Source organism: Anomaloglossus baeobatrachus, chromosome 7 (assembly GCF_048569485.1).
Source record: "Anomaloglossus baeobatrachus isolate aAnoBae1 chromosome 7, aAnoBae1.hap1, whole genome shotgun sequence".
Classification (NCBI taxonomy): domain Eukaryota; kingdom Metazoa; phylum Chordata; class Amphibia; order Anura; family Aromobatidae; genus Anomaloglossus; species Anomaloglossus baeobatrachus.
The window spans coordinates 262,955,758-262,981,392 of record NC_134359.1 but is presented as its reverse complement, the minus strand read 5'-3'; the positions used below and the strand labels follow the sequence as shown (position 1 = coordinate 262,981,392).

The 25,635-nt window shown below is 50.2% G+C and overlaps 1 protein-coding gene across 1 annotated transcript in view; it reads left to right on the top strand.

The window, feature by feature from the left end:
• INTS1 (integrator complex subunit 1) overlaps positions 1-25,635 on the top strand; it is a 293,595-nt gene that overhangs the window by 204,334 nt on the left and 63,626 nt on the right. The window contains exons 29-30 of the mRNA XM_075319760.1: positions 972-1,071; positions 14,491-14,631. Coding sequence (XP_075175875.1) covers positions 972-1,071; positions 14,491-14,631 — 241 coding nt within the window. The remainder of the gene's footprint in view (positions 1-971; positions 1,072-14,490; positions 14,632-25,635) is intronic.

Sequence of the window (25,635 nt, the reverse complement as noted above, 5' to 3'; positions counted from 1 at the left end):
GGACCTGAGCCAGCCGAGCGAGACGCCGCTGGAACAGAACTGACAGAGCCGAAACTTGTCCCTTGAGAAAGTTGAGGGACAGTCCTAGCTGCAGACCGGATTGTAGAAAAGACAGAAGGGTCGGCAAGGAGAATGGCCAAGGAGGATGGCCGGTAGAGCGACACCAGGACAGGAAAATTTTCCAAGTCCTGTGATAGATCTTAGCGGAGGAAGACTTACGGGCCCGAGTCATAGTGGAGATGACTTCAGGAGGAATACCAGAAGCCGTCAAAATCCAGGACTCAAGAGCCACGCCGTCAATTTGAGAGCCGCAGAATTCGGGCGGAAAAACGGATTGCGAGAGTAGGTCCGGACGGTCCGGGAGATGCCACGGCATCTCTACGGACAGTTGGAGCAGGTCCGGATACCAAGCTCGCCTGGGCCAGTCCGGTGCAATGAGGATGACTCGACGACCCTCCATTCTGATCTTGCGCAGGACTCTGGGCAAGAGAGCTAGAGGGGGAAACACGTAGGACAGACGAAACTGGGACCAGTCCTGAACCAGAGCGTCCGCGGCGAAGGCCTGAGGATCGTGGGAGCGAGCCACGTAAACAGGAACTTTGTTGTTGTGACGGGATTGTGTCGGAGTCTGAGTCGGTGCAAGAGAAATTTGAGGAGTCGGAGTCGAAGGTTTGGCTTACCGACTCCACAGCCTGCATAATACTCACCTAACGATCGCTGCGGTGCAGACGGGTCAGATGGGTCTCTCCATTCTCCAGTGCCGGCGCCTCTTCTTTTGGCCATCTTGGTCTTCCTTCTTCTGAAGCCTGGGTGCATTACTTGTTCTACGTCATACACACTCGCTGGCATTGAGCTCCTGCGCTGGTGCACTTTGATATGCCCTGCTCAGGGCAGATCAAAGTATTGTAGTGTGTCTGCGCAGGACCTCAATACCGGCCTGTGTGGATGATGTAGGACACGTCATGCACCAGGCTTCAGCAGAAGGAAGACCAAGATGGCCAAAAGAAGAGGCACCGGCATTGGAGAACGGAGAAGCCCATCTGACAAGTCTGCATCGGAGGAACCTTCTAGGTGAGTATTATAAAGTGATTTTTCTGTTCTACACAGCGGCCTGGGCTCTTATATACAGTATGTTAGAATGCTGTATATAAGAGACCACTGGTGGTGGCCGCAGCTTATAGGCCCCAAATCTGGTGACAGGTTCCCTTTAACTGAATAACTAGGTGTCGGCTGCCAAGTGAGCAGGAGTCTGCTTTTTCTTCTAAGATATATTCTTAAGGCCTTGTGACACACAGAGATAAATCTGCAGCAGATCTGTGGTTGCAGTGAAATTGTGGACAATCAGTGCCAGGTTTGTGGCTGTGTACAAATGGAGCAATATGTCCATGATTTCACTGCAACCACAGATCTGCCAAAGGTTTATCTCTGTATGTGACGGGGCCTTAAGTGTCGGCCTCCAGGTGGCAGTATGTAAAGACATGGTTCTTGTGTCCCACAATGAAGGCTATGGGAAAGAGATTTTACAGTGAGTACCAAAAATCCTTATTTCTTTATCGTTCCTTTGGGAGACCCCAGACCTTGGGTGTTTAGCTTCTGCCTCCGGAGGACACACAAAGTACTACACCTAAAAGTGTAGCTCCTCCCTCTGAGCCTATACACCCCCTGGTGAGCCAGTCACAGCCAGTTTATGGCTTTGTGTTCAGGAGGACATACATCCACACATGATTCTCATATGATTTTTCTTTTTTTTTGGAAAAAGATTGAGAGGTGCGGGTCCACGTCTGGACTCCCGGCATATCCCTTCTCACCCCACTGTGTCGGTGGTGTTGTAAGGTTGATTTCCAAGGCTGGAGCCTTACATGCCGTGCTCCTTCACCATCCCTCCTGGGCTCTGGATTGAAGTGGGAGCCAGCGCGGTCTCCATGCCTGGCAGGAGACCGGTCTCCGTCCACAGCCCCTTGAGGACCCTGCTGGATCGGAGCACTCATCCCAGGGACCTGACCCTGCGTCTCAGTAGCTAAGTACCTGAGACGTTCATATGTTGGGGGTCCCTGTCCTTTATTGTGTGGGGAAAGTGTGTTTGCTGTATTTGTTTTGACATTTCCGGCGGGTCTTCTGGCTTCGTCCCGAGAACCGCGCCGAGGGTGCCTGCGCGTCGGCCTCTGCTGCTCAAATTTAGGCCCCGGCTTCGCCGGAGGCCTAGTTTCTGTTACCTGCCCTCGCATGTCATTCATGCAGAGGGACAGGCACGGCTCCTCCCGGTGGCCGTCCTGCACAGGGGAGGGACACTCCCCACTGCTTGTGTGTGACTCCCCCCCCCCCCTGCAGGCCTCTATGGCCCTCCAGATCCCGCTTTCCTACAGGGACGCCCCCGTCCCGCCCCCTCTCTTCGCTTCGGCGGCCATTTTCTTTGACTGGGTTCACTCTGCGCTGGGACATCCTGCACTCTGCATCCTGCTGAGGTGCTGTGCATTGGGGGTCCGGGCTTCAGGATCTGGAGGGCACACAACACCGCTTCCGGCGGTCTGGTAAGCCATCTGGTCTCTGGTTGTGGACCTCTGAATATACTCCCTGGGGTTCATTCTCTTGTAGAAGCTGTTTTCCCCACTCCAGCTGCATGTCTCACACGAGGAGCAAGGCTCCAAAGCTTTATACTGCATGCGCTGCATGTAAGCTCCTGCTGCCTGAACCAAGCACCTATCCACATGGTGATGTCTGCTCTAACTTGGAGGTGCCACAGCCTGGAGTCTCACCCCCAGTGGTCTCTCAGGCTGCTTCTGCACCTGTGGCTGAACCCCCGGCCTGGGTAGAGTCCTTCTCTAGGTCTATCTCCCAGTCATTTGCTGAGTCCATGGGACTTCTGTCCAGGACTTTGATGAATATGCATCAGCCCCCTTCACAGGGTGCCTCTAATGCTCTTGCTAAGGGTCCTTTAGGATCCCTATCCTCTGACCTCCGTCCACTGGAGCTCACAGAGGATTCGTCATCAGGGCACAGACCCCCATCGTCCTAAGAGGCGCTGCATGGTTTCCTCTCCCCCCTCATCCTGCGGCTCTGATTCAAGGGTTGAGGACTCGCAGGATGAGGAGGATGCCTTTACAGGGGGCTCGGAGGCTAACGCCATGTGCCCCATTGATCTTTCCGAGGGTGATTCAGAACTTAGTGACTTGATTGCTTCCATTAATTCTGCACTGGATCTCAACCCTCCAGTATCAGAGGAGCAACCCTCTCTGGCAGAAAAGCACCAGTTTACCTCGCCTAAGAGAGTAAAGAGTGTGTTCTTTAACCACTCCAGTTTTCAGACCGCTGTGACCAAACCCAGGGCCTGTCCTGACAAACGCTTCCCAAAGCGTGGTTCTGATGACCGTTTTCCCTTTCCACCTGAGGTGGTCAAGGAGTGGGCTCACTCCCCAAAGGTAGACCCTCCAGTGTCTAGACTCTCAGCCCGGACCGTTGTGTCGGTGGCTGATGGCACTTCCCTTAAGGATGCCACTGACCGTCAGATTGACCTTCTGGCCAAATCCGTGTATGAAGCGGCGGGGGCCGCGTTTTCCCCAACTTTTGCAGCAGTGTGGGCCCTCAAAGCCATCTCTGCTTCTCCAGAGGAGATGCATTCCCTCATCAGGGAATCTATGCCCGAGATGGTTGCCTTAATTTCTCAAGCTTCAGCTTTTTCTTATGTCATGTCTGCCATGCTAGAGGCTTCTCACCGCACTGCGGTGGCTTCGGCTAATTCCCTCGTTATCCGCAGGATCTTGTGGCTTCGAGAGTGGAAGGCAGATGCTTCTTCAAAGAAGTACCTTGCTGGGCTCCCTTTTGCTGGTTCCCGGCTGTTCGGTGAACAGCTGGATGAAATTATTAAGGAGGCTACTGGCGGGAAGAGTACTTCCATGCCACAAACCAAGACCAGGAAACCTGCCCAGGGTAGGATTCAGTCGAGGTTTCGCTCCTTTCGTTCCTCCAACTGGTCGTCCTCTAAGCCCTCCGCCTCGTCCGCTAACTTAGCTAAGGATCAGAAATCCAGCTGGCGCTCAAGAGCGCGTCCACAGAAGACCGCAGGAGGTGCTGCCACTAAGGCAGCCTCCTCGTGACTCTCTGCCCGCTCCAGCAACGTCCTTAGTCGGTGGCAGGCTCTCCCACTTTGGCGACGCTTGGTTTCAACAGGTCTCCGATCAGTGGGTGAGAGATATCATTTCTCACGGCTACAGGATAGAATTCTCTTCCAGCCCGCCAAACAGATTTTTCCTCTCAACTCCCCCCCTGCTCCAAGGCCGCCGCCTTCTCACAGGCCGTGGCAGCCTTGCAGGCCAACGGAGTAATTGTACCAGTTCCCGCCCGGGAACGGTTCAGAGGTTTTTATTCGCAACCTCTTCCTGGTTCCCAAAAAGGACGGTACCTTTCGGCCCATCCTGGTCTCAAGCTTGTCAACAAGCATGTTCGGGTGTGGCACTTTCGCATGGAGTCTCTGCGATCAGTCATTGCCTCAATGACCCAAGGGGATTTCCTGGCGTCCATCGACATCAGAGATGCCTATCTACATGTGCCAATTTCAGTTTCACACCAGCGTTGGCTACGCTTTGCAATAGGAGAAGATCATTTCCAATTCGTGGCTCTCCCCTTCGGGTTAGCCACGGCACCTCGGGTATTCACCAAGGTCATGGCAGCAGTGATTGCAGTTCTGCACCTCCAGGGGTTGGCAGTGCTCTCTTACCTGGACGACCTTCTAGTCAAGGCTCCATCCCAGCGCAGACTGTCAGCGGAGTGTCTCGCTCACTCTCGCCACTCTAGCCCAATTCGGGTGGCTTGTCAATCTTCCACTCTGACTCCGACCCAGAGTCTCACGTTCCTAGGGATGCAGTTCGAGACTCTGCCGGCACTTATGAAGTTGCCCTTAGACAAACAGCTGTCACTCCGGTTGGCGGTGCGCTCTCTCCTGAGGCCCCGCCGTTATACCCTCAGGTGTCTGATGCAGGTGCTGGGTCAAATAGTGGCGTCCATGGAGGCTGTTCCCTTTGCCCAGTTCCATCTGCGTCCCCTGCAGCTGGACATTCTCCGCTGTTGGGACAAGCGGCCTTCCTCCTTACACAAGTCAGTGGCTCTGTCGCCACGGACCAAGAGCTCTCTTCAGTGGTGGCTTCGGCCCCTCTCCCTGTCCCAAGGGCGCTCCTTCCTGGCCCCGTCCTGGGTGATTCTCACCACGGATGCCAGCCTATCCGGCTGGGGAGCGGTATGTCTCCACCACAGAGCACAGGGCACTTGGACTCCGTCCGAGTCAGCCCTTTCAATCAATGTGCTGGAAACAGAGCCGTGTTTCTAGCTCTCCTAGCATTTCACCACCTGCTGGCGGGCAGGCACATTCGAGTCCAGTCAGACAACGCGACAGCGGTTGCCTACATCAACCATCATGGCGGGACACGCAGCCGCCTGGCAATGATGGAGGTACAACGCATTCTTCAATGGTCGGAGGACTCCAGGTCCACCATATCCGCATTCCACATCCCAGGCGTGGACAACTGGGAGGCAGATTATCTCAGCCGTCAAAGCGTGGACGGTGGCGAGTGGTCCCTGCACCCGGCAGTATTTCAGTCGATCTGCCGCAAATGGGGCACTCCGGACGTGGACCTAATGGCATCCCGTCACAACAACAAAGTTCCTGTTTACGTGGCTCGCTCCCACGATCCTCAGGCCTTCGCCGCGGACGCTCTGGTTCAGGACTGGTCCCAGTTTCGTCTGTCCTACGTGTTTCCCCCTCTAGCTCTCTTGCCCAGAGTCCTGCGCAAGATCAGAATGGAGGGTCGTCGAGTCATCCTCATTGCACCAGACTGGCCCAGGCGAGCTTGGTATCCGGACCTGCTCCAACTGTCCGTAGAGATGCCGTGGCATCTCCCGGACCGTCTGGACCTACTCTCGCAAGGTCCGTTTTTCCGCCCGAATGCGGCTCTCAAATTGACGGCGTGGCTCTTGAGTCCTGGATTTTGACGGCTTCTGGTATTCCCCCTGAAGTCATCTCCACTATGACTCGGGCCCGTAAGTCTTCCTCCGCTAAGATCTATCACAGGACTTTGAAAATTTTCCTGTCCTGGTGTCGCTCTACCGGCCATCCTCCTTGGCCATTCTCCTTGCCGACCCTTCTGTCTTTTCTACAATCCGGTCTGCAGCTAGGACTGTCCCTCAACTCTCTCAAGGGACAAGTTTCGGCACTGTCAGTTCTGTTCCAGCGGCGTCTCGCTCGGCTGGCTCAGGTCCGCACTTTCATGCAGGGCGCGTCTCACATCATTCCGCCTTACCGGCGGCCCTTGGACCCCTGGGACCTTAACTTGGTTGTCACGGTCTTGCAGAAACCCCACTTTGAGCCTCTTAGGGAGGTTTCTTTGTACCGTCTTTCACAGAAAGTGGCCTTTCTGGTTGCCATAACTTCTCTCAGGAGAGTCTCTGATTTGGCTGCGCTCTCCTCGGAGTCACCTTTTTTTAGTTTTTCATCAAGACAAGGTGGTTCTCCGTCCGACTCCGGACTTCCTTCCTAAGGTGGTCTCTCCTTTCCACCTTAACCAGGACATTACCTTACCTCACTTCTGTCCGGCCCCTGTTCATCGCTTTGAAAAAGCTCTACATACTCTAGATCTGGTGCGTGCTCTCTGGATCTATGTGTCTCTCACCGCTGTGCTTAGGCGGTGCACCTCTCTTTTTGTGCTAACCACAGGTCGGCGCAAGGGCCTCCCTGCTTCTAAGCCGACCTTAGCCCGTTGGATTAGGTCGACCATCTCGGACGCCTACCAGAGTACGCAGGCGCCTCCCCCGCCGGGGATCAAAGCACACTCGACCAGAGCTGTCGGTGCCTCTTGGGCTTTTAGGCACCAGGCTACGGCTCAACAAGTCTGTCAGGCTGCCACTTGGGTTAGCCTGCATACCTTCTCGAAGCACTAACAAGTGCATGCTCATGCTTCGGCAGATGCGAGCTTGGGCAGACGCATCCTTCAGGCGGCGGTCGCCCATTTGTGAAGTTAGGTTCTGCCTACTTCTTAGTTTTTCTGTTTATTCCCACCCAGGGACTGCTTTGGAACGTCCCAAGGTCTGGGTCTCCCAAAGGAACGATAAAGAAAAAGAGAATTTTGTTTACTTACCGTAAATTCTTTTTCTTATAGTTCCGTCTTGGGAGACCCAGCACCCTCCCTGTTGCCTGTTGGCAATTTCCTTGTTCCGCGTGTTTTCACCTGCTGTTGTCGTGGACAGAGTCTCCGGTTGTTCCGGCTCTTGCTCTGTTCTACTTGTGGGTGGCTATTCTCCTTCAGCTTTTGCACTAAACTGGCTGTGACTGGCTCACCAGGGAATGTATAGGCTCAGAGGGAGGAGCTACACTTTTAGGTGTAGTACTTTGTGTGTCCTCCGGAGGCAGAAGCTAAACACCCAAGGTCTGGGTCTCCCAAGACGGAACTATAAGAAAAAGAATTTACGGTAAGTAAACAAAATTCTCTTTTTTTTTTTCCTTGTCTCTCTAGATGTTGGAAAGACAAAATAAAGATACACATTAATTATTTGCAACAAATTTAGCACAGATTGAAGTTATTCATATATTGATTACATGCCTGCCAGTAGTTTTCTTTGTCGCTCCTAATTGGGAGACCCAGACAATTGGGTGTATAGCTACTGCCTCCGGAGGCCACACAAAGCATTACACTAAAAAGTGTAAGGCCCCTCCCCTTCTGGCTATACACCCCCCGTGGGATCACGGGCTGCTCAGTTTTCAAGCTTTGTGCGAAGGAGGCACACATCCATGCAATAGCTCCACTGTTTAGTCAGCAGTAGCTGCTGACTATGTCGGATGGAAGAAAAGTGGGCCCATATAGGGCCCCCAGCATGCTCCCTTCTCACCCCACTTGCGGTTTGTAAGGTTGAGGTACCTATTGCTGGTACGGAGGCTGGAGCCCACATGCTGTTTTCCTTCCCCATCCCCCCTCAGGGCTCTGGGTGAAGTGGGATCTTACCGGTCTCCAGGCACTGAGACCGGGCTCCATCCACAGACCCAGAGAACCTGCTGGATTTGGAGCTGGGTATCCTCAGGGACAGGGCCCTGCGACATTAAGGTACTCTGTGTCCCCGTACACATCGCGCACACACGCACCAGCATTGCTGGGAGTGTTAGTGCGCCGGGGACAACAGCGCGGGGCGCTTGTGCTATTATTCACTGCAGCTTTGCTGAGTGAATTTATGTATTGGGAACTGCCGCGCCGGCCGCTGCTGGGTGTTTTACACTGTGGCGCGGCTGGGACTTGTGGTGCGTCGGGGACTTCCGCGCCGGCCGTGCACATAGGACGGCCGCGCTTATTACTCGAGTCCCCGGCTTTGCGGCCTAGTTTTCCTTTCGTTCCCGCCCCCAGCCCTGCCAGTCAGGGACGGGGCGGGACGCTGTACAGTAAGTCAGCGCAGGGGGCTGGAGTCTGCTTTGCATTCTCCAGCCCCCTTCACTAGACTCAGTGGGACGCCGGGTTCCCGCTCTTGTCTCGGGCACGCCCTCGGCCCGCCCCTCTTCTCTGGACGCCGGCAGCCATTCCGGCACGCAGAGCGGGAAAACGGAGACAAGCGCTGAGCTAGCAGTCACAGGAGGCGCCACACACCTGCTTTTGTGCGGGCGGTAAGCGGCAGCTGCAGTGCTGACCCACTAATGCCGAAGTCTCCTGCTGTACTTTTGTAAAGTCGCTATTCAGGATGCAGGCCTAGAAACAGCAGCTAAAAAGCAGCGGTGCTAAAGCACAGACTTTCTATGCTGCTTGTCTTGCATGTGCTGAAGTGTCATGTGTCCTTTGGGCTTGTATGCTATACATGGCACTGTAATGGCTATTCTTGGCTGTCTACCCGCCTAGATGGCTAGCCAGCGGCAGCAAACAGCAAGGGTGCTAAGTCACAAGCTTTCAATGCTGCTTGAATTGCATGTGCTGCAGTGTTTATTTTCATGTTTGTATGCTATACATTCACTGTATGTCGCTATTCTTGGCTAATGCTCCTAGATAACTTGACAACAGCAGCAGAAGAGCAAGGGTGCCTAGGCACAAGCTTTCAATGCTGCTTGGATTGCATGTGCTGCAGTGTTTATTTTCATGCGTGTATGCTGTACATTCACTGTATGTAGCTATTCTTCGCTAATGCTCCTGAATAACTAGACAACAGCAGCAGAAAAGCAAAGGTGCCAAGGCACAAGCTTTCTAAGCTGCTTGTACTACATGTGCTGAAGTGTTTATTTGTACTTCATGCTTGTATGCTTTCACTGTAAGGTCGCTATTCTTAGCTAATGCTCCTAGATGGCTAGACAACAACAGCAAAAAAGCAGGGGTGCCAAGGCACAGGCTTTCTATGCTGCTTGTACTGCACGTGATACGGTTCCAGGGCCCCCAGTATGTGCAATTGCTCAACCGGGGTCTCCGCTACAGGTAGCCAAAAGACCACCTGTGATTCCTGTCCATGGACAGGGATGGAGTTGCAGTTTCCGCTGCTATATTGTCTGTGATTATGACTAATAGCTTACAGACTTTGCAGTCCAGATAGACCTTGGCCAAGGTTGATTCAATGCCCCTGGCCACCCTGACTTGGAATAAATCAGGGTTCCAGGGGGGTCCCATACATCCCAGGGTGCAGGCTCTGACACGGACGACAGTCCCAGACGGCCTAAGCGAGCTCCATGGAAACGGCCCTCGACTTCATCACTGGTCAGGGTCACCACAGGAGTACTCTCTGTATCAGGGGACAGACGTAGCTGTTCAGGACTCTGATCTTGAGACCGCTCTCAATCCGGATGCACCGGATGGTGACGCTATAGTGAATAATCTTATAGCGTCCATCAATGGAAAGTTGGGTATTTCCCTCTCAACTCCTCCAGTGGAGGAGTCAGCTTCACAGCAGGATAAATCCCTCTTTCAGTATCTCAAGTGTATATTGAGTATTTTTCTGGTCACTCTGACTCCAGAGAAGCAGTCCAGAATCTCCACGCTTATCCCGATAACAGTTTCTCCAACCGTATTTAGGATACGCGGTGTCTCTTCCCCCCTGACGTGGTCAAGCGCTAGACCCAGTGTCCAAAGGTGGATCCCCCAATCTCCAGGCTTGCGGCTAGATCTATAGTTGCAGTGGAAGATGGGACTTCACTTAAACATGCCATTGACAGACAGATAGACCTCTCGTTGCAATCTGTCTATGAAGCTATCGGCGGATCGGTTGCTCCGGCATTCGCAGCCGTAGAGGCACTCCAAGCTATTTCAGCTAGTATTGCACAGGGGGACGCTGTCACATGTACATCTTGGCCGCAGTAGCGTCCTTAACCTCGCAATGTCGGCATTGCGACTCAAGCTGTTAATGCTGTCCTGGACGCTACGAGCCGTACGTCAGTGGCGTCCGCCAACTCCGTGTTTTTACGCAGAGCCTAGTGGTTAAGGGATTGGAGCAGATGCTGCTTCCAAAAAAGTGCTTAACCAGGTTGCCGTTATCTGGTGACAGACTGTTTAGTGAGTGGTTGGATGTAATCATTCAACCGTACAAGGGTTCGGATTCTTCCTTACCCCGGCCCACATCAAACAAAACCCAACAGGTGAATGGACAGTCGAGGTTTCGGTCCTTCCCAGGCTCGGGCAGGTCCCAGTGGTCCTCGTCCAAAAGGACGCAAAAGGCTCAGAGGGGCGCAGATTCCTGGCGGGCTCCATCACGCCCGGGGAACGCAGCAGGAGGAACCGCTACCACGGCGTTTTCCTCATGACTTTCAGCCCTCTCACTCCGCGTCCCCGATCGGTCGCAGACTCCCCCGCTTTAGCGACACTTACCTGCCACAGGTCAAAGGCCGGTGGATGAGAGACAGTTTGTCCCAAAACTTCCTCACCGGCCGAGCCGAGGCTCTTCTGAAGGCAGAAAGAGTAGTAATCCCTGTTCCTCCTCAGGAACAAGATACGCTTTTTACTCCGATCTGGTCGTAGTGCCAACATAAAACGGCTCACCTAGCACGTGAAAACCAGGCGGTTCCGGATGGAATCCCTCCGCTCCGTCATTGCCTCAATGTCTCAAAGAGATTTCCTAGCATCAATAGACATCAGGATGCTTATCTCAACGTGCCGATTGCTCCAGGACACCGGCGTTTGCTACCATTCGTTATTGAAGACGAGCATCTTCAGTTCGTAGCCCTACCCTTCGGTCTGGCGACAGCCCCATGGGTTTTCACCGACTTCACGGCAGCAGTGTGAGCAGTCCCGCACTCTCAGGGTCACTCTGTTATCCCTTATTTAGGCGACCTACTTGTCAAGGCACTCTCTTAAGAGGCATGCCAACACAGCCTGAACATGGCGCTGGAGACTTTCCAGGGTTTCGGGTGGGTCTTCAACTTTTCAAAGTTAAACCCAATCGCTGGCATATCTTGGCAAGGAGTTTTCACACTCTCTCAGCGATAGTGAAGCGTCCGCTGGACAAACAGCGTTCACTACAGACGGGGGTGCAGTCTCTCTTTCAAGGAGACGCCTCATCCAGAGGCAGTCCCTTTCACGCAGTTTCATCTGCGTCCACTTCAATGGAACATTCTTCGCTAATGGGAGGAGTAGTCGACGTCCCTACACAGGAACGTCCCTCTTTCTCAGACAATCAAGAACTCTTTTCAGAGGAGTCCACTCTTCAGATCAATTGTCTGGAGCTCTGGGCAGTGTATATTGCTCTACAAGCCTTCCTGCAGTGGCTGGAAAGCAAACAGATCCGAATTCAGTCGGACAATCCACAGCGGTGGCATACATCAACCACCAAGGCGGACTACGCAGTCGGCGAGACTTCCAGGAAGTTCGCCGGATTCTGCTGTGGGTGGCAGACAGAGCATACACCATATCCGCAGTTACCAGGGCGTGGACGCAGCAGAATGGTCTCTGCACCCGGACGGGTGTCAAGAATCGGCACAATAGCAAGGTCCCGATTTTCATTGCGATCAAAGAGCTCTGGCGACAGGCATCTCACGGTCGGACAACCGTGGGCACTGCCAGACCGGCCAGACTTACTGTCCCAAGGGCCGTTTTTTCCATCGGAATTCTACGGCCCTGAACCTACTGTGTGGCCATTGAGTCCTGGATCCTAGTGTCCTCAGGATTATCCCAAGGGGTCGTTGCCACTATGAGTCAGGCTAGGAAGCCCACGTCTGCTAAGATCTACCACGGACGTGGAAGATTTCTTATACTGGTGCTCTGTACAAGGAGTGTCCCCCGGGCCATTGGCATTGCCTACTCTTCTTTCCTTCCTGCAATTTCGGTTGGAAAAGGGCTTGTCGCTCGGCTTCCTTAAAGGGCAAGGCTTGGCGCTATTGGTGTTTTTTTCAGAGGCGTCTAGCACGACTTCCTCAGGTACGCACGTTCCTGCAGGGGGTTTGTCATATCGTCCCCCCGTACAAGCGGCCGTTAGATCCATGGGATCTGAACAGGGTACTACTTGCTCTCCAGAAGCCGCCTTTCGAGCCTCTGACGAATGTTTCACCTTCTCGACTATCTCAGAAAGTGGCCTTTCTGGTAGCGATCACGTCTCTTCGGACAGTGTCTGAGCTAGCAGCACTGTCATCCAAGGCTCCCTTCCTGGTGTTCCACCAGGACAAGGTAGTGTTGCGCCTCATTCAGGAGTTTCTCCCTAAGGTAGTATCCTCGTTTCATATTAATCAGGATATCTCCTTACCTTCCTTTTGTCCTCATCCGGTTCATCGGTATGAAAAGGACTTACATTTGTTAGATCTAGTGAGACCACTCAGAATCTACATTTCCCGCACGGCGCCTTTGCGCAGCTCGGATACACTCTTTGTCCTTGTCGCTGGTAAGCGCAAAGGGTCGCAGGCTTCCAAATCCACCCTGGCTCGATAGATCAAAGAACCAATTCTTGAAGCCTACCGTTCTGCTAGGCTTCCGGTTCCATCACGGCTGAACGCCCATTCAACCAGAGCCGTGGGTACGTCCTGGGCATTACGTCACCAGGCTACGGCTCAACAGATGTGCCAGGCAGCTACCTGGTAGAGTCTGCACACTTTCACCATACATTATCAGGTGCATGCCTACGCTTCGGCGAACGCCGGCCTAAGTAGAGGAGTCCTGCAGACGGCAGTTGCCTCCTCGTAAGGGAGAGCTGTTTTGCAGCTCTAACATGAGGTATTAAGTTACCCACCCAGGGACAGCTTTTGGACGTCCCAATTGTCTGGGTCTCCCAATTAGGAGCGACAAAGAAGAAGGGAATTTTGTTACTTACCGTAAATTCCTTTTCTTCTAGCTCCAATTGGGAGACCCAGCACCCGCCCCGTTGTCCTTCGGGATTTTTGGTTTTTTTGCGGGTATACATGTTGTTCATGTTGAACGGTTTTCAGTTCTCCGATGTTATTCGGAGTGAATTTGTTTAAACCAGTTATTGGCTTTCCTCCTTCTTGCTTTAGCACTAAAACTGAGCAGCCCGTGATCCCACGGGGGGTGTATAGCCAGAAGGGGAGGGGCCTTACACTTTTTAGTGTAATGCTTTGTGTGGCCTCCGGAGGCAGTAGCTATACACCCAATTGTCTGGGTCTCCCAATTGGAGCTAGAAGAAAAGGAATTTACGGTAAGTAACAAAATTCCCTTCTTTTTGCTTCCAAAAATCTATTAGCCTTTGTCCTCCTAAGCATTTAATTAAAGGGACTGTCCACTAAGGACAATGTCTTCTCAGGACCATGTATGAAAGTTTCACTCATTCCATCACTTTTGAAACTTTAATGTTTGCTGCCTTTCCTGAGCATGAACTCTAATTACAGCCTATCATACTTATTAGTAAACCGCTGATTATGTAAATACTTAAAGGGGTTGTTTAATTAGAGGTGACCCCTTTCTAAAGACATCCACCAGGGAAATCGAGCTCCCAGGTCCCTCTCCCAACACCTAAGTCTTCCTGGCATAATGTAGTATTACATGATCAATCAAATGCATGACCATCCATATAATACAGATGTGGCTCATATATACCAGAATTTTAGCCACTTTCAGGGAGTAATTGTCTGTGAGATGAGGCCCAGAGCATAGGACCCCTGCCCTTATGTCCCATTAAGGCGGTTAGATATGAAGTGTCTTCATGAGATACCCCGTTTTCATTAGGGTGCCAGGAGTACAAAGATTGCAGTGACTGGGACCTTCAGTTGGGGAACAGCACCATAAAGGACCCTTACCCTGAATCAGATCACTTAAATGCCTCTGTCCTATATTGACAGTAGCATAAAAGTGGTTAAAAGGCAGCAATAAGCAGGTAAGCTCCGGTTGCTGCTGTTAAAGGCAGATGCCGGCTGTACAACACAATGGGCGCCTGCCTTGTGTGGTGCAGGCTCGGACTCCATTCATCCGGTGGCAATAATGAAAGCTGTAGAGTGACTTAGCAGCATTACCTATATTCTCAGTCCATCACTCCGGATTCACTGTAGCCACACGTGGTGTGGGTGTATTGCTGAACTATTCTTTTCTTTTGCTAAGTCCCATGATCTTTTCTTTTCAGTGCGCAGTGGATTTTTACATTTGGCAGAAGCTTTGGCATTTCGTCGGGAACCAGACGTGATCAACTCCACGCTGTGCGCCATCATTACCACACTGAAATCGGGAGATAAATGCAACGTGGAACCAGAACTGATCAGCAAAGGTGAGCCGTGTCTCCAGACAGATGTCAGTTACTGTATGTATTATCTTTTACAGATGACCCATATAAGATATTGGGAGCTCGTTACGTATCCCCTTTTCTCTCTCCCTTCATTGGGGGGGGGACACAGGATACTATGGGTATATGTATGCTGCTGCCACTAGAAGGCTGAAACTATGCAAAAAAAAAAGTTATCCCCTCCCAAGTAGGCTACACCCACCGACCGGAAGCAGCTGATCAGGTTAAGCTTAGTGTCCGTAGGAGGCAGACACTGGGCTGCAGCAGCAGAGAGGATGATGGTGCGGATTACTTCCAGCTGTGTGGGAGACAGCACTTGGAACATCTGATGACCATCTTCATTCTGTGAAGGATATCTGGACCTCCCAATGGGTCTCCTGGATTAAAAAAATAAAATTCACTTATATATAATGGTATGTATTTATACATGTGTATAAAATGGAGAGTAGGGGGTGTCACTGTAGGGATTCCGATCTGTTTCCATGTTTTTTTCCGTGCCTTGCCACATCCTCTGCACCATCCTGGTCCCACCGACCGCTATACCTAAACATTTACTCCCCAGCTTCTGACAAGGCCTACTCCACCAGCCAGACCTCGTCCCCAACTGTCCCGACCAATTGTACACACTGCAGCTCATCACTAGCCTTTTTCTCATCACCACCCACTGCTCTTTGTCAGGCTTCTTCTCTCCTTCAGTCACGCAGGAACTTGTGCTTTCTAGCGCCGCCTCTCTTTCTCCCTTAAGGCCCCGTTACACGCAACGACGTATCTAACGATATATATCGCCGGGGTCACGGATTCTGTAACACACATCCGGCATCGTTAACGACGTCGTTGCGTGTGACACCAACGAGCGGCCGTTAGCTATGGAAAATACTCACCAAATCGTCCATCGTTGACACGTCGTTCATTTTCAAAAAAATCGTTGATTTGTTGAGGATGCAGGTTGTTCGTCGTTCCCGCGGCAGCACACATTGCTACGTGTGACACCTCGGGAACGACGAACAACACCTTACCTGCTGCCGCCGGCAATGAGGAAGGAAGGAGGTGGGTGGGATGTTATGGCCACTCATCTCCGCCCCTCCGCTTCTATTGGGCGGCCGCTTAGTGACCTCCTTAGAAAGGAGGCGGTTCGCCGGCCATAGCGACGTCGCTAGGCAGGTAAGTCCGTGTGACTGCTCCGAACGATATTGTGCACCACTGGCAACAATTTGCCCGTGACGCACAAACGACGGGGGCGGGTACACTCGCTAGCGATATCGCTGCGTGTAAAGCCCCCTTTACTTTCGGTGCCTTTACTATAGATGCCAGCTACATGCGATGCACTGCTGTACAGTCCTACCCTTTTGAGATCCTTGCAGTCTCCAGCAGGCCTTCACTCTTAAACCAGGGTAAGAGGTTTTGTTGACCTCAACAGTGCTCTCGCCATCTCCTGGCACATTTCCCCACACAAGCTCCCTAGGAACCCCCCTCCCCCTCCCCCCCATCAACACCCTTTGCATGCAATAGGAGCAATAGACTTTTCCCTCTACCCAAACTGTAGTCTGCGCACCATGCCACCCCCACTGCCCATAGTGAGAATGCATGCCTCCCCCGAGTGGGATGCGGTTCTCTCCCAGTCAATTGCCGACCTAACAAAGTTGGTTTCAGTCTCGGAACAGCTACCTAACACAGTCACCGCTACATGAGTCCTGCTAGCTTTCCAGGTTGAGTCGAGTTCCTCTGTTCTTAAACTCTGACTTGGCAGACTATATAAGAGTTCCAAGAAGCAGGCTCACACTAGTTCTGCTTCCAGGTCTCACACTCCTTCAGGGTCCTCCAGGAGGGCACCCTTTTCTTGTTTTTTTAGCTGATCCAAATCCAATTCTGATCTGGACTTCAATCAGATTTCTAAGCTCCGGAATATGGTTGAGGGTCTGATTATAGCCGTTAAGCAGACCCTCAATGTTAGGGATGAGGAACTGGCTCAATCTATACACTCTGTACCTGTCAAGAAGTTAAGTTTCTACCTTGGCCAAGCTCCTTCACCAGAGCATTCTGTCTGCATCTCCCACCTCCAAACTGGTGGACCAGATTGCCCACACTGGAAAATATCTCCTAACAACTTCACTAGATGCAGCCACTTGCTCAGCCCTTTCATCCAGCAATATTGTCACAATCCAGAGTCTTATAGTTGAAGGCATGGAAAATGGACCCAGCATTCATCAAGAAGTCCCTCTCCAGTCTTCCTTTCCAGGGCTCCGGACTTTTCAGAGAAAAACTGAACAAGATCATCTCGGACGCCACCATGGGTAAAACAACCTCTCTTCCACAACAGAAGCTAAAGTGCCCATCCCCCCCAAGAGATGCTCTTTTACTCTTTGTTCCTTTCACCAATTTTCATCCAGAAACCGCAGTCACCAAGGCAAGTCTCCAATCCGTCGAGGAAAAAAGACCACCCTTCTTCAAACCGTCTTCCTTCTGGCGTCCTTGCTGGCACCAGGAGTAAGTCTTCCAGATCCGACAGAATTTCTTCAGCTTGATGAGGCGTCCCCTTCTGTGAACCCTTTCAGGTTGGGTGGTTGTCTCCTTCTGTTCTGGGAATAGTGGCTTTCCGTAGCAGACGACACAACGCTTAGATTCGGGACATCTTTTCCTACAGCTACAAAATATTTTTCCACCCTCCCTCACTCTGGCTTTATCGTTTCACGTCTCTTTCATGTCTCCAAAGGTTTCTTGTCTCATCCTGGGGTTCTTTACGGCCATTGATTCAGGTTCGCTGTCATCATTCCTTTTTAATCCAATCAATTTTTATTGTAGGAAGTTACATTACAAAAAAAAGGAGAAATTCAGGTATCATTGGCAATAATACACAAAGAAAACAACGCTGTAACATGTGGTAGTGTCACCTTTGATTATGATTCACATTTCCTGTCACACCACCACCAATCATGTCTGATGCAAGTTGCAACTTTTTTAGGTTAATCAATACCCAATACGTATAGAATCAACCTACCAATTTACTCTTTAATCCTCAAAATGAGGGATCCAAACAACCAGAACCAGAGAGTAAGAAAGGAAGATAAGAAAAGGGAGGGGAGAGAGAGGTGGGGGAGAGGGGGAGAACCATGGATGGTTGCAAGGAGGCAACCAGGGAGGGGGAGGGGGGAGGGAGGGAATTGGATGGCGTTTTGGGGCAGCCCGAGCAGTAACAACAACAGAGATTTAAACACCTTGACTATTGACATGTGGTATGGGTGAACTCCCTGCGTAACACACACTTTGAGCCTATTTGACCCGTTTTTTTTAATTATCAACAGTTTGCCCTGGAAACAGATGCCTGACAGGGGATGCATATACAGAGTTTAACCACGTGTCCCAAATCTGAAGTATTTTGTTTTTGGCGCGGATGGAGTGAGCCAGACAGAACTCGTATTGGCATTGGAGATTAATTCGGTTATATAGTTCAACTAATGTAGGCGTCTTTGGGGATTTCCAGTGCAAACTTATGCAATATCTGGCAGCTACTAGAATGTGAACTAATAAACCCCTGGATTCCCAAGAGAACTCCTCTATACCCACGTTTAGCACTGCCAGAGCCGGATTCGGATTAATACGATTGCCTGTCAGCTCACCCATCAGGCCAAACACCTCCAACCAGAACGAGAAAACCTTGGGACAAGCCCACCAGCAGTGACCAAGAGTACCCCTTTGGAGGCAGCCCTTCCAACAATGTGGCGAATAATTTGGGAGGAACTGTGCTAAGTTGGCTGGGGACCGATACCATCGCAGGTGTACTTTTTTCAGTTGCTCCAGATGATTTATACACTTGGAATATTTTTGGATATTTGCTGATGCCGAGTGCCAGTTTGAAGGTGAGGTAGAGACACTCAACTCCACGTCCCATTTATTCATATAAGGAGATTTTTGCTCTTCGGGGGGGTTATTGAGCCATTTGTATGTCGAGGAGATACCTTTGGATTTAATTATCTTTTTAAATACCAAAGCTTTTGTTGTAGGTAACAGAGGCTTTGACTTTGGAGGAAATTTAGAGGCCAGAAAATGACTAATTTGGATGTGTTGATAGAAACAGCCCTTTAAAGAGGGGTGTTCCCGTACTATTTCATTAAAGGGGTTAACACCCAAATCAGAGTATAGATCCGCCAGCACTGTAATGCCCGATCCCTCCCACCTGGCCAGATTCAAAAAGGGGATTTGAGATTCCAACGACTTGAGGGAAATCTCTGAAAGAGGAATCTGAATCTTATGAATCAAGTCATTTCGCCAGACCTCCAGGGAGGCTGACATGGTGGGAACACACGGGGAGAACCGTGAACGGCTCAAATATTCTGCTTCCATCATTCTTCTGACCGAGCCCTGGCGGGACAGGAAATTTTCAATCTGAGCCCATCTATGTGAATTACCTGGACGCCACCATTCCTTTAGTGATTCAATTAGTAAGGCTTTATAATATGCCGTTATGTTTGGGGTGCCCAATCCCCCTAAGTCATATGGGGGGTATAACACTTTACCTGCGACCCTAGCCCTTTTATTACCCCAGACAAATTTGTTAGTCAACGATTGAAGTTTCATCAGGGTTTTGTGAGAAATTTTGATGGGAAGGCATCTGAGCACATACAATATTTTGGGTAAGAAAACCATTTTAAAGGACTGTATCCTGGCCATCCAGGACAATGATATTTTTTCATACCTTCCCAATTCCTTTTCTAAATTTTGGATCAGAGGTTCCAAATTTTCTTTAATTAACATCTGCGATGGTGTCAGCTTAATACCCAAATAAGGTATCCCCCTGTCGCACCATTTGAATTGAAAGGCCCCCTCCAGCGCACTCCTGGCCTCCGCCGGTACATTAAACGGCAGTATCAAAGACTTTGCCGCATTAAGCTTATAATACGACACTTTAGAAAAGTTTGATAATGTGTTCACCACTGCTGGAATCGACACTGCAAGGTTAGAACAGGAAATTATCACATCGTCTGCGTATAAACCAAGTTTATGTTCAAATTCCCCAACTCTTATACCAGAAATGGCTATGTTTTTTCGTATAGCTTCCGCCAGAGGTTCTACCACTAAAGCAAAAATAGCGGGAGACAATGGACACCCCTGGCGGGTGCCATTACTTATTTGAAATTTAGATGACAGAAACCCCGATGCCAACACTGACGCATTTGGGTAAGAGTAGAGGGCTAGAATGGATGACTTGATGTTCCCCAAGAACCCGAATTTTGTTAGAACTCTCTCCAGGTATCCCCAGTGCACCCTGTCAAAGGCTTTTTCAGCATCAAGAGACAGGAATGCACTGGGTTCACCCGATATCTCCACCAGTCCAATCAAGTCAAGCATCCGTCTGGTGCCATCCTTAGATTGCCTCCCTGTCACAAACCCAACTTGATCTGGAGCCACTAAGGTCGGGATCACTTTGTGAAGTCTATCTGCCACTAGTTTGGCATAAATTTTAACATCACAATTTAGGAGTGAGATGGGCCTAAAATTACCCGGGGTGTCTGCAGGTTTCCCTGGCTTTGGTAGCGTGATAATTATCGCTTCTAAGTTGTCTGGAGAAATTGACCCTTTATTTTGCCAAAAATTGAAGGTTTTTGACATAAAGGGGGACAGAGTGGATGTAAATTGTTTGTAATATTCGTATGGCAGCCCATTGGGGCCCGGGGCAGAGTTAGACTTAGTCATTTTGATGGCACCTAGGATTTCATGTGTAGTAAAGGGAAGATTAAGTTCCTCTAATTGCTCATCTGAGACCCGGGGAAGATCCAGGGTGTCTAGGAAACCCTGTATATCCACTTGAGTCGGCTGTGACGTATTGGAATCATATTTTAGATTATACAGGGCCTCATAGTATTTCGCAAATGCTTCTGCTATTTCAATGGGATGTCTAGTGATTGTTCCGTTCGGGTCCCTCAGGAATTCTATTTTAGATTGGATCTCACGTTTTTTCGTCCTTCTTGCCAATAAGGACCCCGCTCTATCCCCCATAGCATAAAATGTCGATCTATTTTTTTTAAGATTATGTTCGTATTTTTGCAGGAGTAGGGATCTTAGTTGGAATCTATGGGTTACAATTTCTTTAGTCAAGTTAGGGGATGCTTTGGCTTTATTCAGGGATTCAAGGTGATGAATACGGGTTAATATATATTTAATATCTGCGTCTTTTTTCCGTTTTTGGATGGAGGCTATTTTTATGAGCTGCCCTCTGACTACGGCTTTATGAGCAGCCCACAGGGTCTCGTCAGAAATTTCCCCATTATTATTAAGTTTAAAATATTCTGTTAACACTGACTCTACTTCATCAAGTACCTTCTGCCTACCAAGCAAGCTGGTATTCAGTCTCCACCTAGGGGAATTTTGAACATTAAAGCTACCCTGAACAGACAAAGAGATCGGCGCATGATCTGTCCAAGTAATTAAACCTATATCAGCTGCCACACAATTACTTATAGATTTGCTGTCGACCAAAAAAAAATCAATTCTACTGTATGAGCGGTGCCTGGAAGAGAAGAACGTATAGTCTCTTTCTGATGCGTGCAAATATCTCCAGATGTCATGAAAATGGAATTCATTGATGAGATGCTTAAGTTCCTTAGCATGTGGGATGCTGGTGTTGGAGCAATCCATGGAGCGTATTACAGGTATATTAAAGTCTCCACAGATGATTTCCGCCCCTGTGGCAGTATCTTTGAATGCTTGGAAAAATTTCCTAGCAAAGTTCAATTGTGATGAATTTGGGGAGTAGACCGTTGCCAAGGTATAAGGGACGCTGTTGATATAACAAGACAAAATAATATATCTTCCATCCGCTCCATAACTGACATTTATCAATTTAAAGGCCACTGAGTTCTTTATTAAAATGGCCACTCCTCCTCTTTTTTTTGAGTCATTAGCAAAAAAGGTGTGTTGGAAGCTTGGATGAAGTAGCCGTTTATTATCTGTGGAAAGAAGGTGGGTCTCCTGAATGCACGCTATATCACAGTTAGATGCCTTGACCTCTCTCCACATCATTGACCTTTTTGCTGGGGAGTTGAGCCCGTTCACATTAATAGACAATATCTTAACTCTCATATTGGAGCCGCAGGGGGGGTTGAATTCCCAGGAACGCCATCAGGGATGAGAGGGGCTAGACCAGCAAGGAATTGAGAGAAATTTCCAGAAAAAATTAAGGAACATTTGTGAGAAGAGGAACAAAAACAAAAAAATTCCAACAACACCGGTTTGCCCCGAATAGGGTGCCCGGTGTATAACCGCTCGCCATAGGCGAGAACATCAGGGGGGCTACGTGACATCCCGTGTCACAGGAGCAGGGACAGCAGGTGCCATAAGCAGGAAGGAGTCCCAGCTAAGCTACTGACCATTCAGGGTTAATCCTGTCTGGAGGGCCTCTATGATTCTCCTGCCCACCAGGGTTTGGTGGGTGGGCTATTCCCCAGTCATCCAGCAGTTTGCTCAGCTGAGAAGGAGTATGACATATGTGAGTGCCTCCATCTTTGAAAATTATCATCTTCACCGGAAAACCCCACTTGTACTTGATGTCTTGATCTCTAAGGAGTTTAGAAAGGTGGGCAAATTCTCTTCTTTTATTAAGAGTTGCAGCAGAAAGATCTGGGAAGATTTTTAGTCCCATGAAAGTGTCTGGCAGGGCTGGATTTCCCCTCAGTGTGTGCAGCACAGCTTCTTTTGTTTTATAGAAATGAAGTCTAGCCAGCACATCTTTAGGCAGAGCTGGATCTATGCCTTTGGCTTTCGGGACTCTATGAATCCTGTCCACTATCAGGTCTCTGGTGTCCCATCCAGGGAGTATAAGCTGCAGAAACTTGTGGAAGTATTCCTGGAGGTCTTTATCTGCTACTGATGAGGGAATCCCTCTGATTTTTAGGTTATTTCTTCGGGATCTGTCCTCTATATCACTGATTTTAAGCTTTAGTGCCTCCACCTCCTTTTCCAAAGCTGTGTTAGCATCTATCAGATTGTTATGTGATGTTGCAAACTCAGCCATCTTAGTTTCTACATGCTCTGTGCGAACCCCTAGAGACCTGATCTCTTCCTTCAGCTCTCTTACTATTTCTCTGAGATCAGCCTGCAAGGAAGCCCTCAGCGTTTTCAGCAGAGCTTGCATTGTTTCCTCTGTCAAAGGAATGGCTGTGCAGCCTCTTAAACAGCCTGTTCCTCCCTGTGAGGAGTGGGAAGAAGCTGAGTGTGAAGCCATCTTGCTTGGTGAGCAGAGATCCCTATCCCGGGGGTAGAAGTCTGTCAGTTTGGCTGGAGTGCCAGTCTTTTTAGGTCTCCCCTTAGGCATAGCTGGGGGCTGGGGTTACTCACACCTCCTGTAGCTGGTAATCCTGTTATCTGTGAGCTGATAAGAGCCGGTTTATCCTGCTTCAGCACAGAGCTCTCCTTCAAGCAGCCGTCGCCATCAGCGTGCAGGCCACGCCCCCCCGCTGTCATCATTCCTATTCCCTCTCAGGAACGCTTTTCAGGTTTCTATTCAAATTAGTTTGTGGTCCATCAGTCTCCTCTTCAATTTCAAGTTGTTGAACAGACGTGGCCGTTTGCCATTTCAAATATGGCCTCCATGGAGCCCGAGGAGTTTCTTTATTCAGTAGACATCCAAGATGCCTATCAGCACATATTCATTATAAATGCCACTAGATATTGCTGCATTTTGCAGTTCAGGTTTCCTACTTTCCGTTCACTGCACTGCCGTTTGGTCTATCCATAGCACTTGTGGTCTTCACGAAGTTGTTGGCAGCTGTCATTGCCTCTGGTCCGAAGAATGGCATTCTCATGATCCCTTACCTAGACGACATCCTAATCAAGGCATCTTCTTCCTCAGCATGTTGCAAGAGTTTGTAGAAGACCCTGGACAGTTTCTTGTCTCGGCCGGATCATCAACAAAGCAAAGTTGTCTTTGATCCCTGCCCAACGCATTGTTTTCCTGGGAATGCTGCACATTTGAGGCCTTTTTCTGCTAGTGTGAAACCAACCAAACCACGACCATGGTCTTCTCCTTACCTTCCCTGCTGTCCTTCCTGCAGTCTGGTCCTGATTCTGGCCTGTCCCTTATTTCTCTCAAGTATCCGGTCTCAGCCCTTTCCATTCTCTTTCAGAGACACCTTGCATCTCTTCCCAAGTCAGAACCTTCCTGCAAGGGGTTGCTTTTCTCTTTACCGTTTTCCGTTAGAGCCTTGGGCCCTCAGCCTCGTTCTAGACATCTATCAGAGGCCCCATTTTGAACCGCTGTGAGTTTCCTTCTCCTGGAGTGTTGCCTTCTTGGTAGCCGTCACTTGATCGGGCGAGTGTCTGAACTCGCACTCCACTCCTGGTTCTCCCCTATCTGGTCTTCCATCAGGATAAGGTGGTTTTACGTCCATTTCCATCCTTTCCCCTTAAGGCGGTTCTTCCTTTCATTGTATCGAAGACATGCATGCTCCCTTTGTTCCGTCTGTCTACTGCTCACCATGGGGAACGGTCGCTCCATAAGCTGGACTTCGTAAGAGCACTTTGCCTCTACATCGCCAGCACGGCTTCCTTCAGGCGAACTGATTCTCTGTTCATGATTCTGAATACTCATCGCAGAGGACTTACCACCTTCAGATCCACCATTTTGGAACATTACTGAGTTTAGGACAGATCGCACCCACTCAAGGTCATAGCTCACTCCACTTGCGCGGTGGGAGCCTCCTGGATTGCCAGTCACCATGTCCCTAGTTCGCAGTTATGCAACTCTATCTGATGATCTACAGGGTTCACACCCACGCCTCGTCAGATGCGAGCCTTGGTAGAACGATCTTACAGGCCACTGTGGTCCGAGCTCAGACTTGAGGTTACTATTCTGTGCCCTCCCCTGGAACTGCTTTAGGGTTTCTCATGGAATCCTGTGTCCCCAATAAAGCGATGGAGAAAGATCTTTTTTTCTTGGAGCCTTCATTGGGGGACACAGCACCCGCTTTTTTTTTTTTTTTTTTTTTTAAAAGCTTCTCTTGGTCCAGTGTCTTATTTTGGGTTGCTTCTCCTCCTGCTTTCACACAAATTGATCAGCTTGGTTCCGGTCAGTGGGTGTATACTATTGAGGAGGATCTAACTTTTTCTATTGCCTAATGTCAGCCTCTTGGAGCCAGCAGCATACACCTCATGGTTTCTTGTGTTCCCCAATGAAAGTTCCGGTGAGTACCCAAAATCTTCTTTTCTTTATCGTTCCTTTGGGAGACCCAGACCATGGGTGTTTAGCTTCTGCCTCCGGAGGACACACAAAGTACTACACTTAAAAGTGTAGCTCCTCCCTCTGAGCTTATACACCCCCTGGTGAGCAGACCCAGCCAGTTTATCGCTTTGTGTTCAGGAGGCATACATCCACACATGCATTCTCATATGATTTTTTTTCTTTTTGGATTGAGATTGAAGAAGTGCGGGTCCACGTCTGGACCCCCGGCATGTTCCTTCTCACCCCACTGTGTCGGCGGTGTTGTAAGGTTGATTTCCGAGGCTGGAGCCTTACATGCCGTGCTCCTTCACCATCCCTCCTGGGCTCTGGCTTGAAGTGGGAGCCAGCACGCTCTCCATGCCTGGCAGGAGACCAGTCTCCATCCGCAGCCCTTCAGGACCCTGCTGGACCGGAGCACTCATCCCCAGGGACCTGGCCCTGCGTCTCAGCAGCTAAGTACCTGAGACGTTTATATATTGGGGGTCCCTGTGCTTTATTGTTTGGGGAGAGTGTGCTTACGGTATTTATTGGCATTTCCGGCGGGTTCTCTAGCTGTCGCCCGAGAACCGATGGTACCTGCGCGTCGGCCTCGCCGCTCAAATTTAGGCCCCGGCTTTGCCGGAGGCCTAGTTTCTGTTCACTGCCCTCGCATGTCACTCATGCAGAGGGACAGGCTCGGCTCCTCCCGGCGGCCGTTCTGCAAAGGGGAGGGACACTCCCCACTGCTGTGCGTGTCTCCTCCCCTGTATGTCTCTCTGGCCCTCCAGATCCCGCTCTCC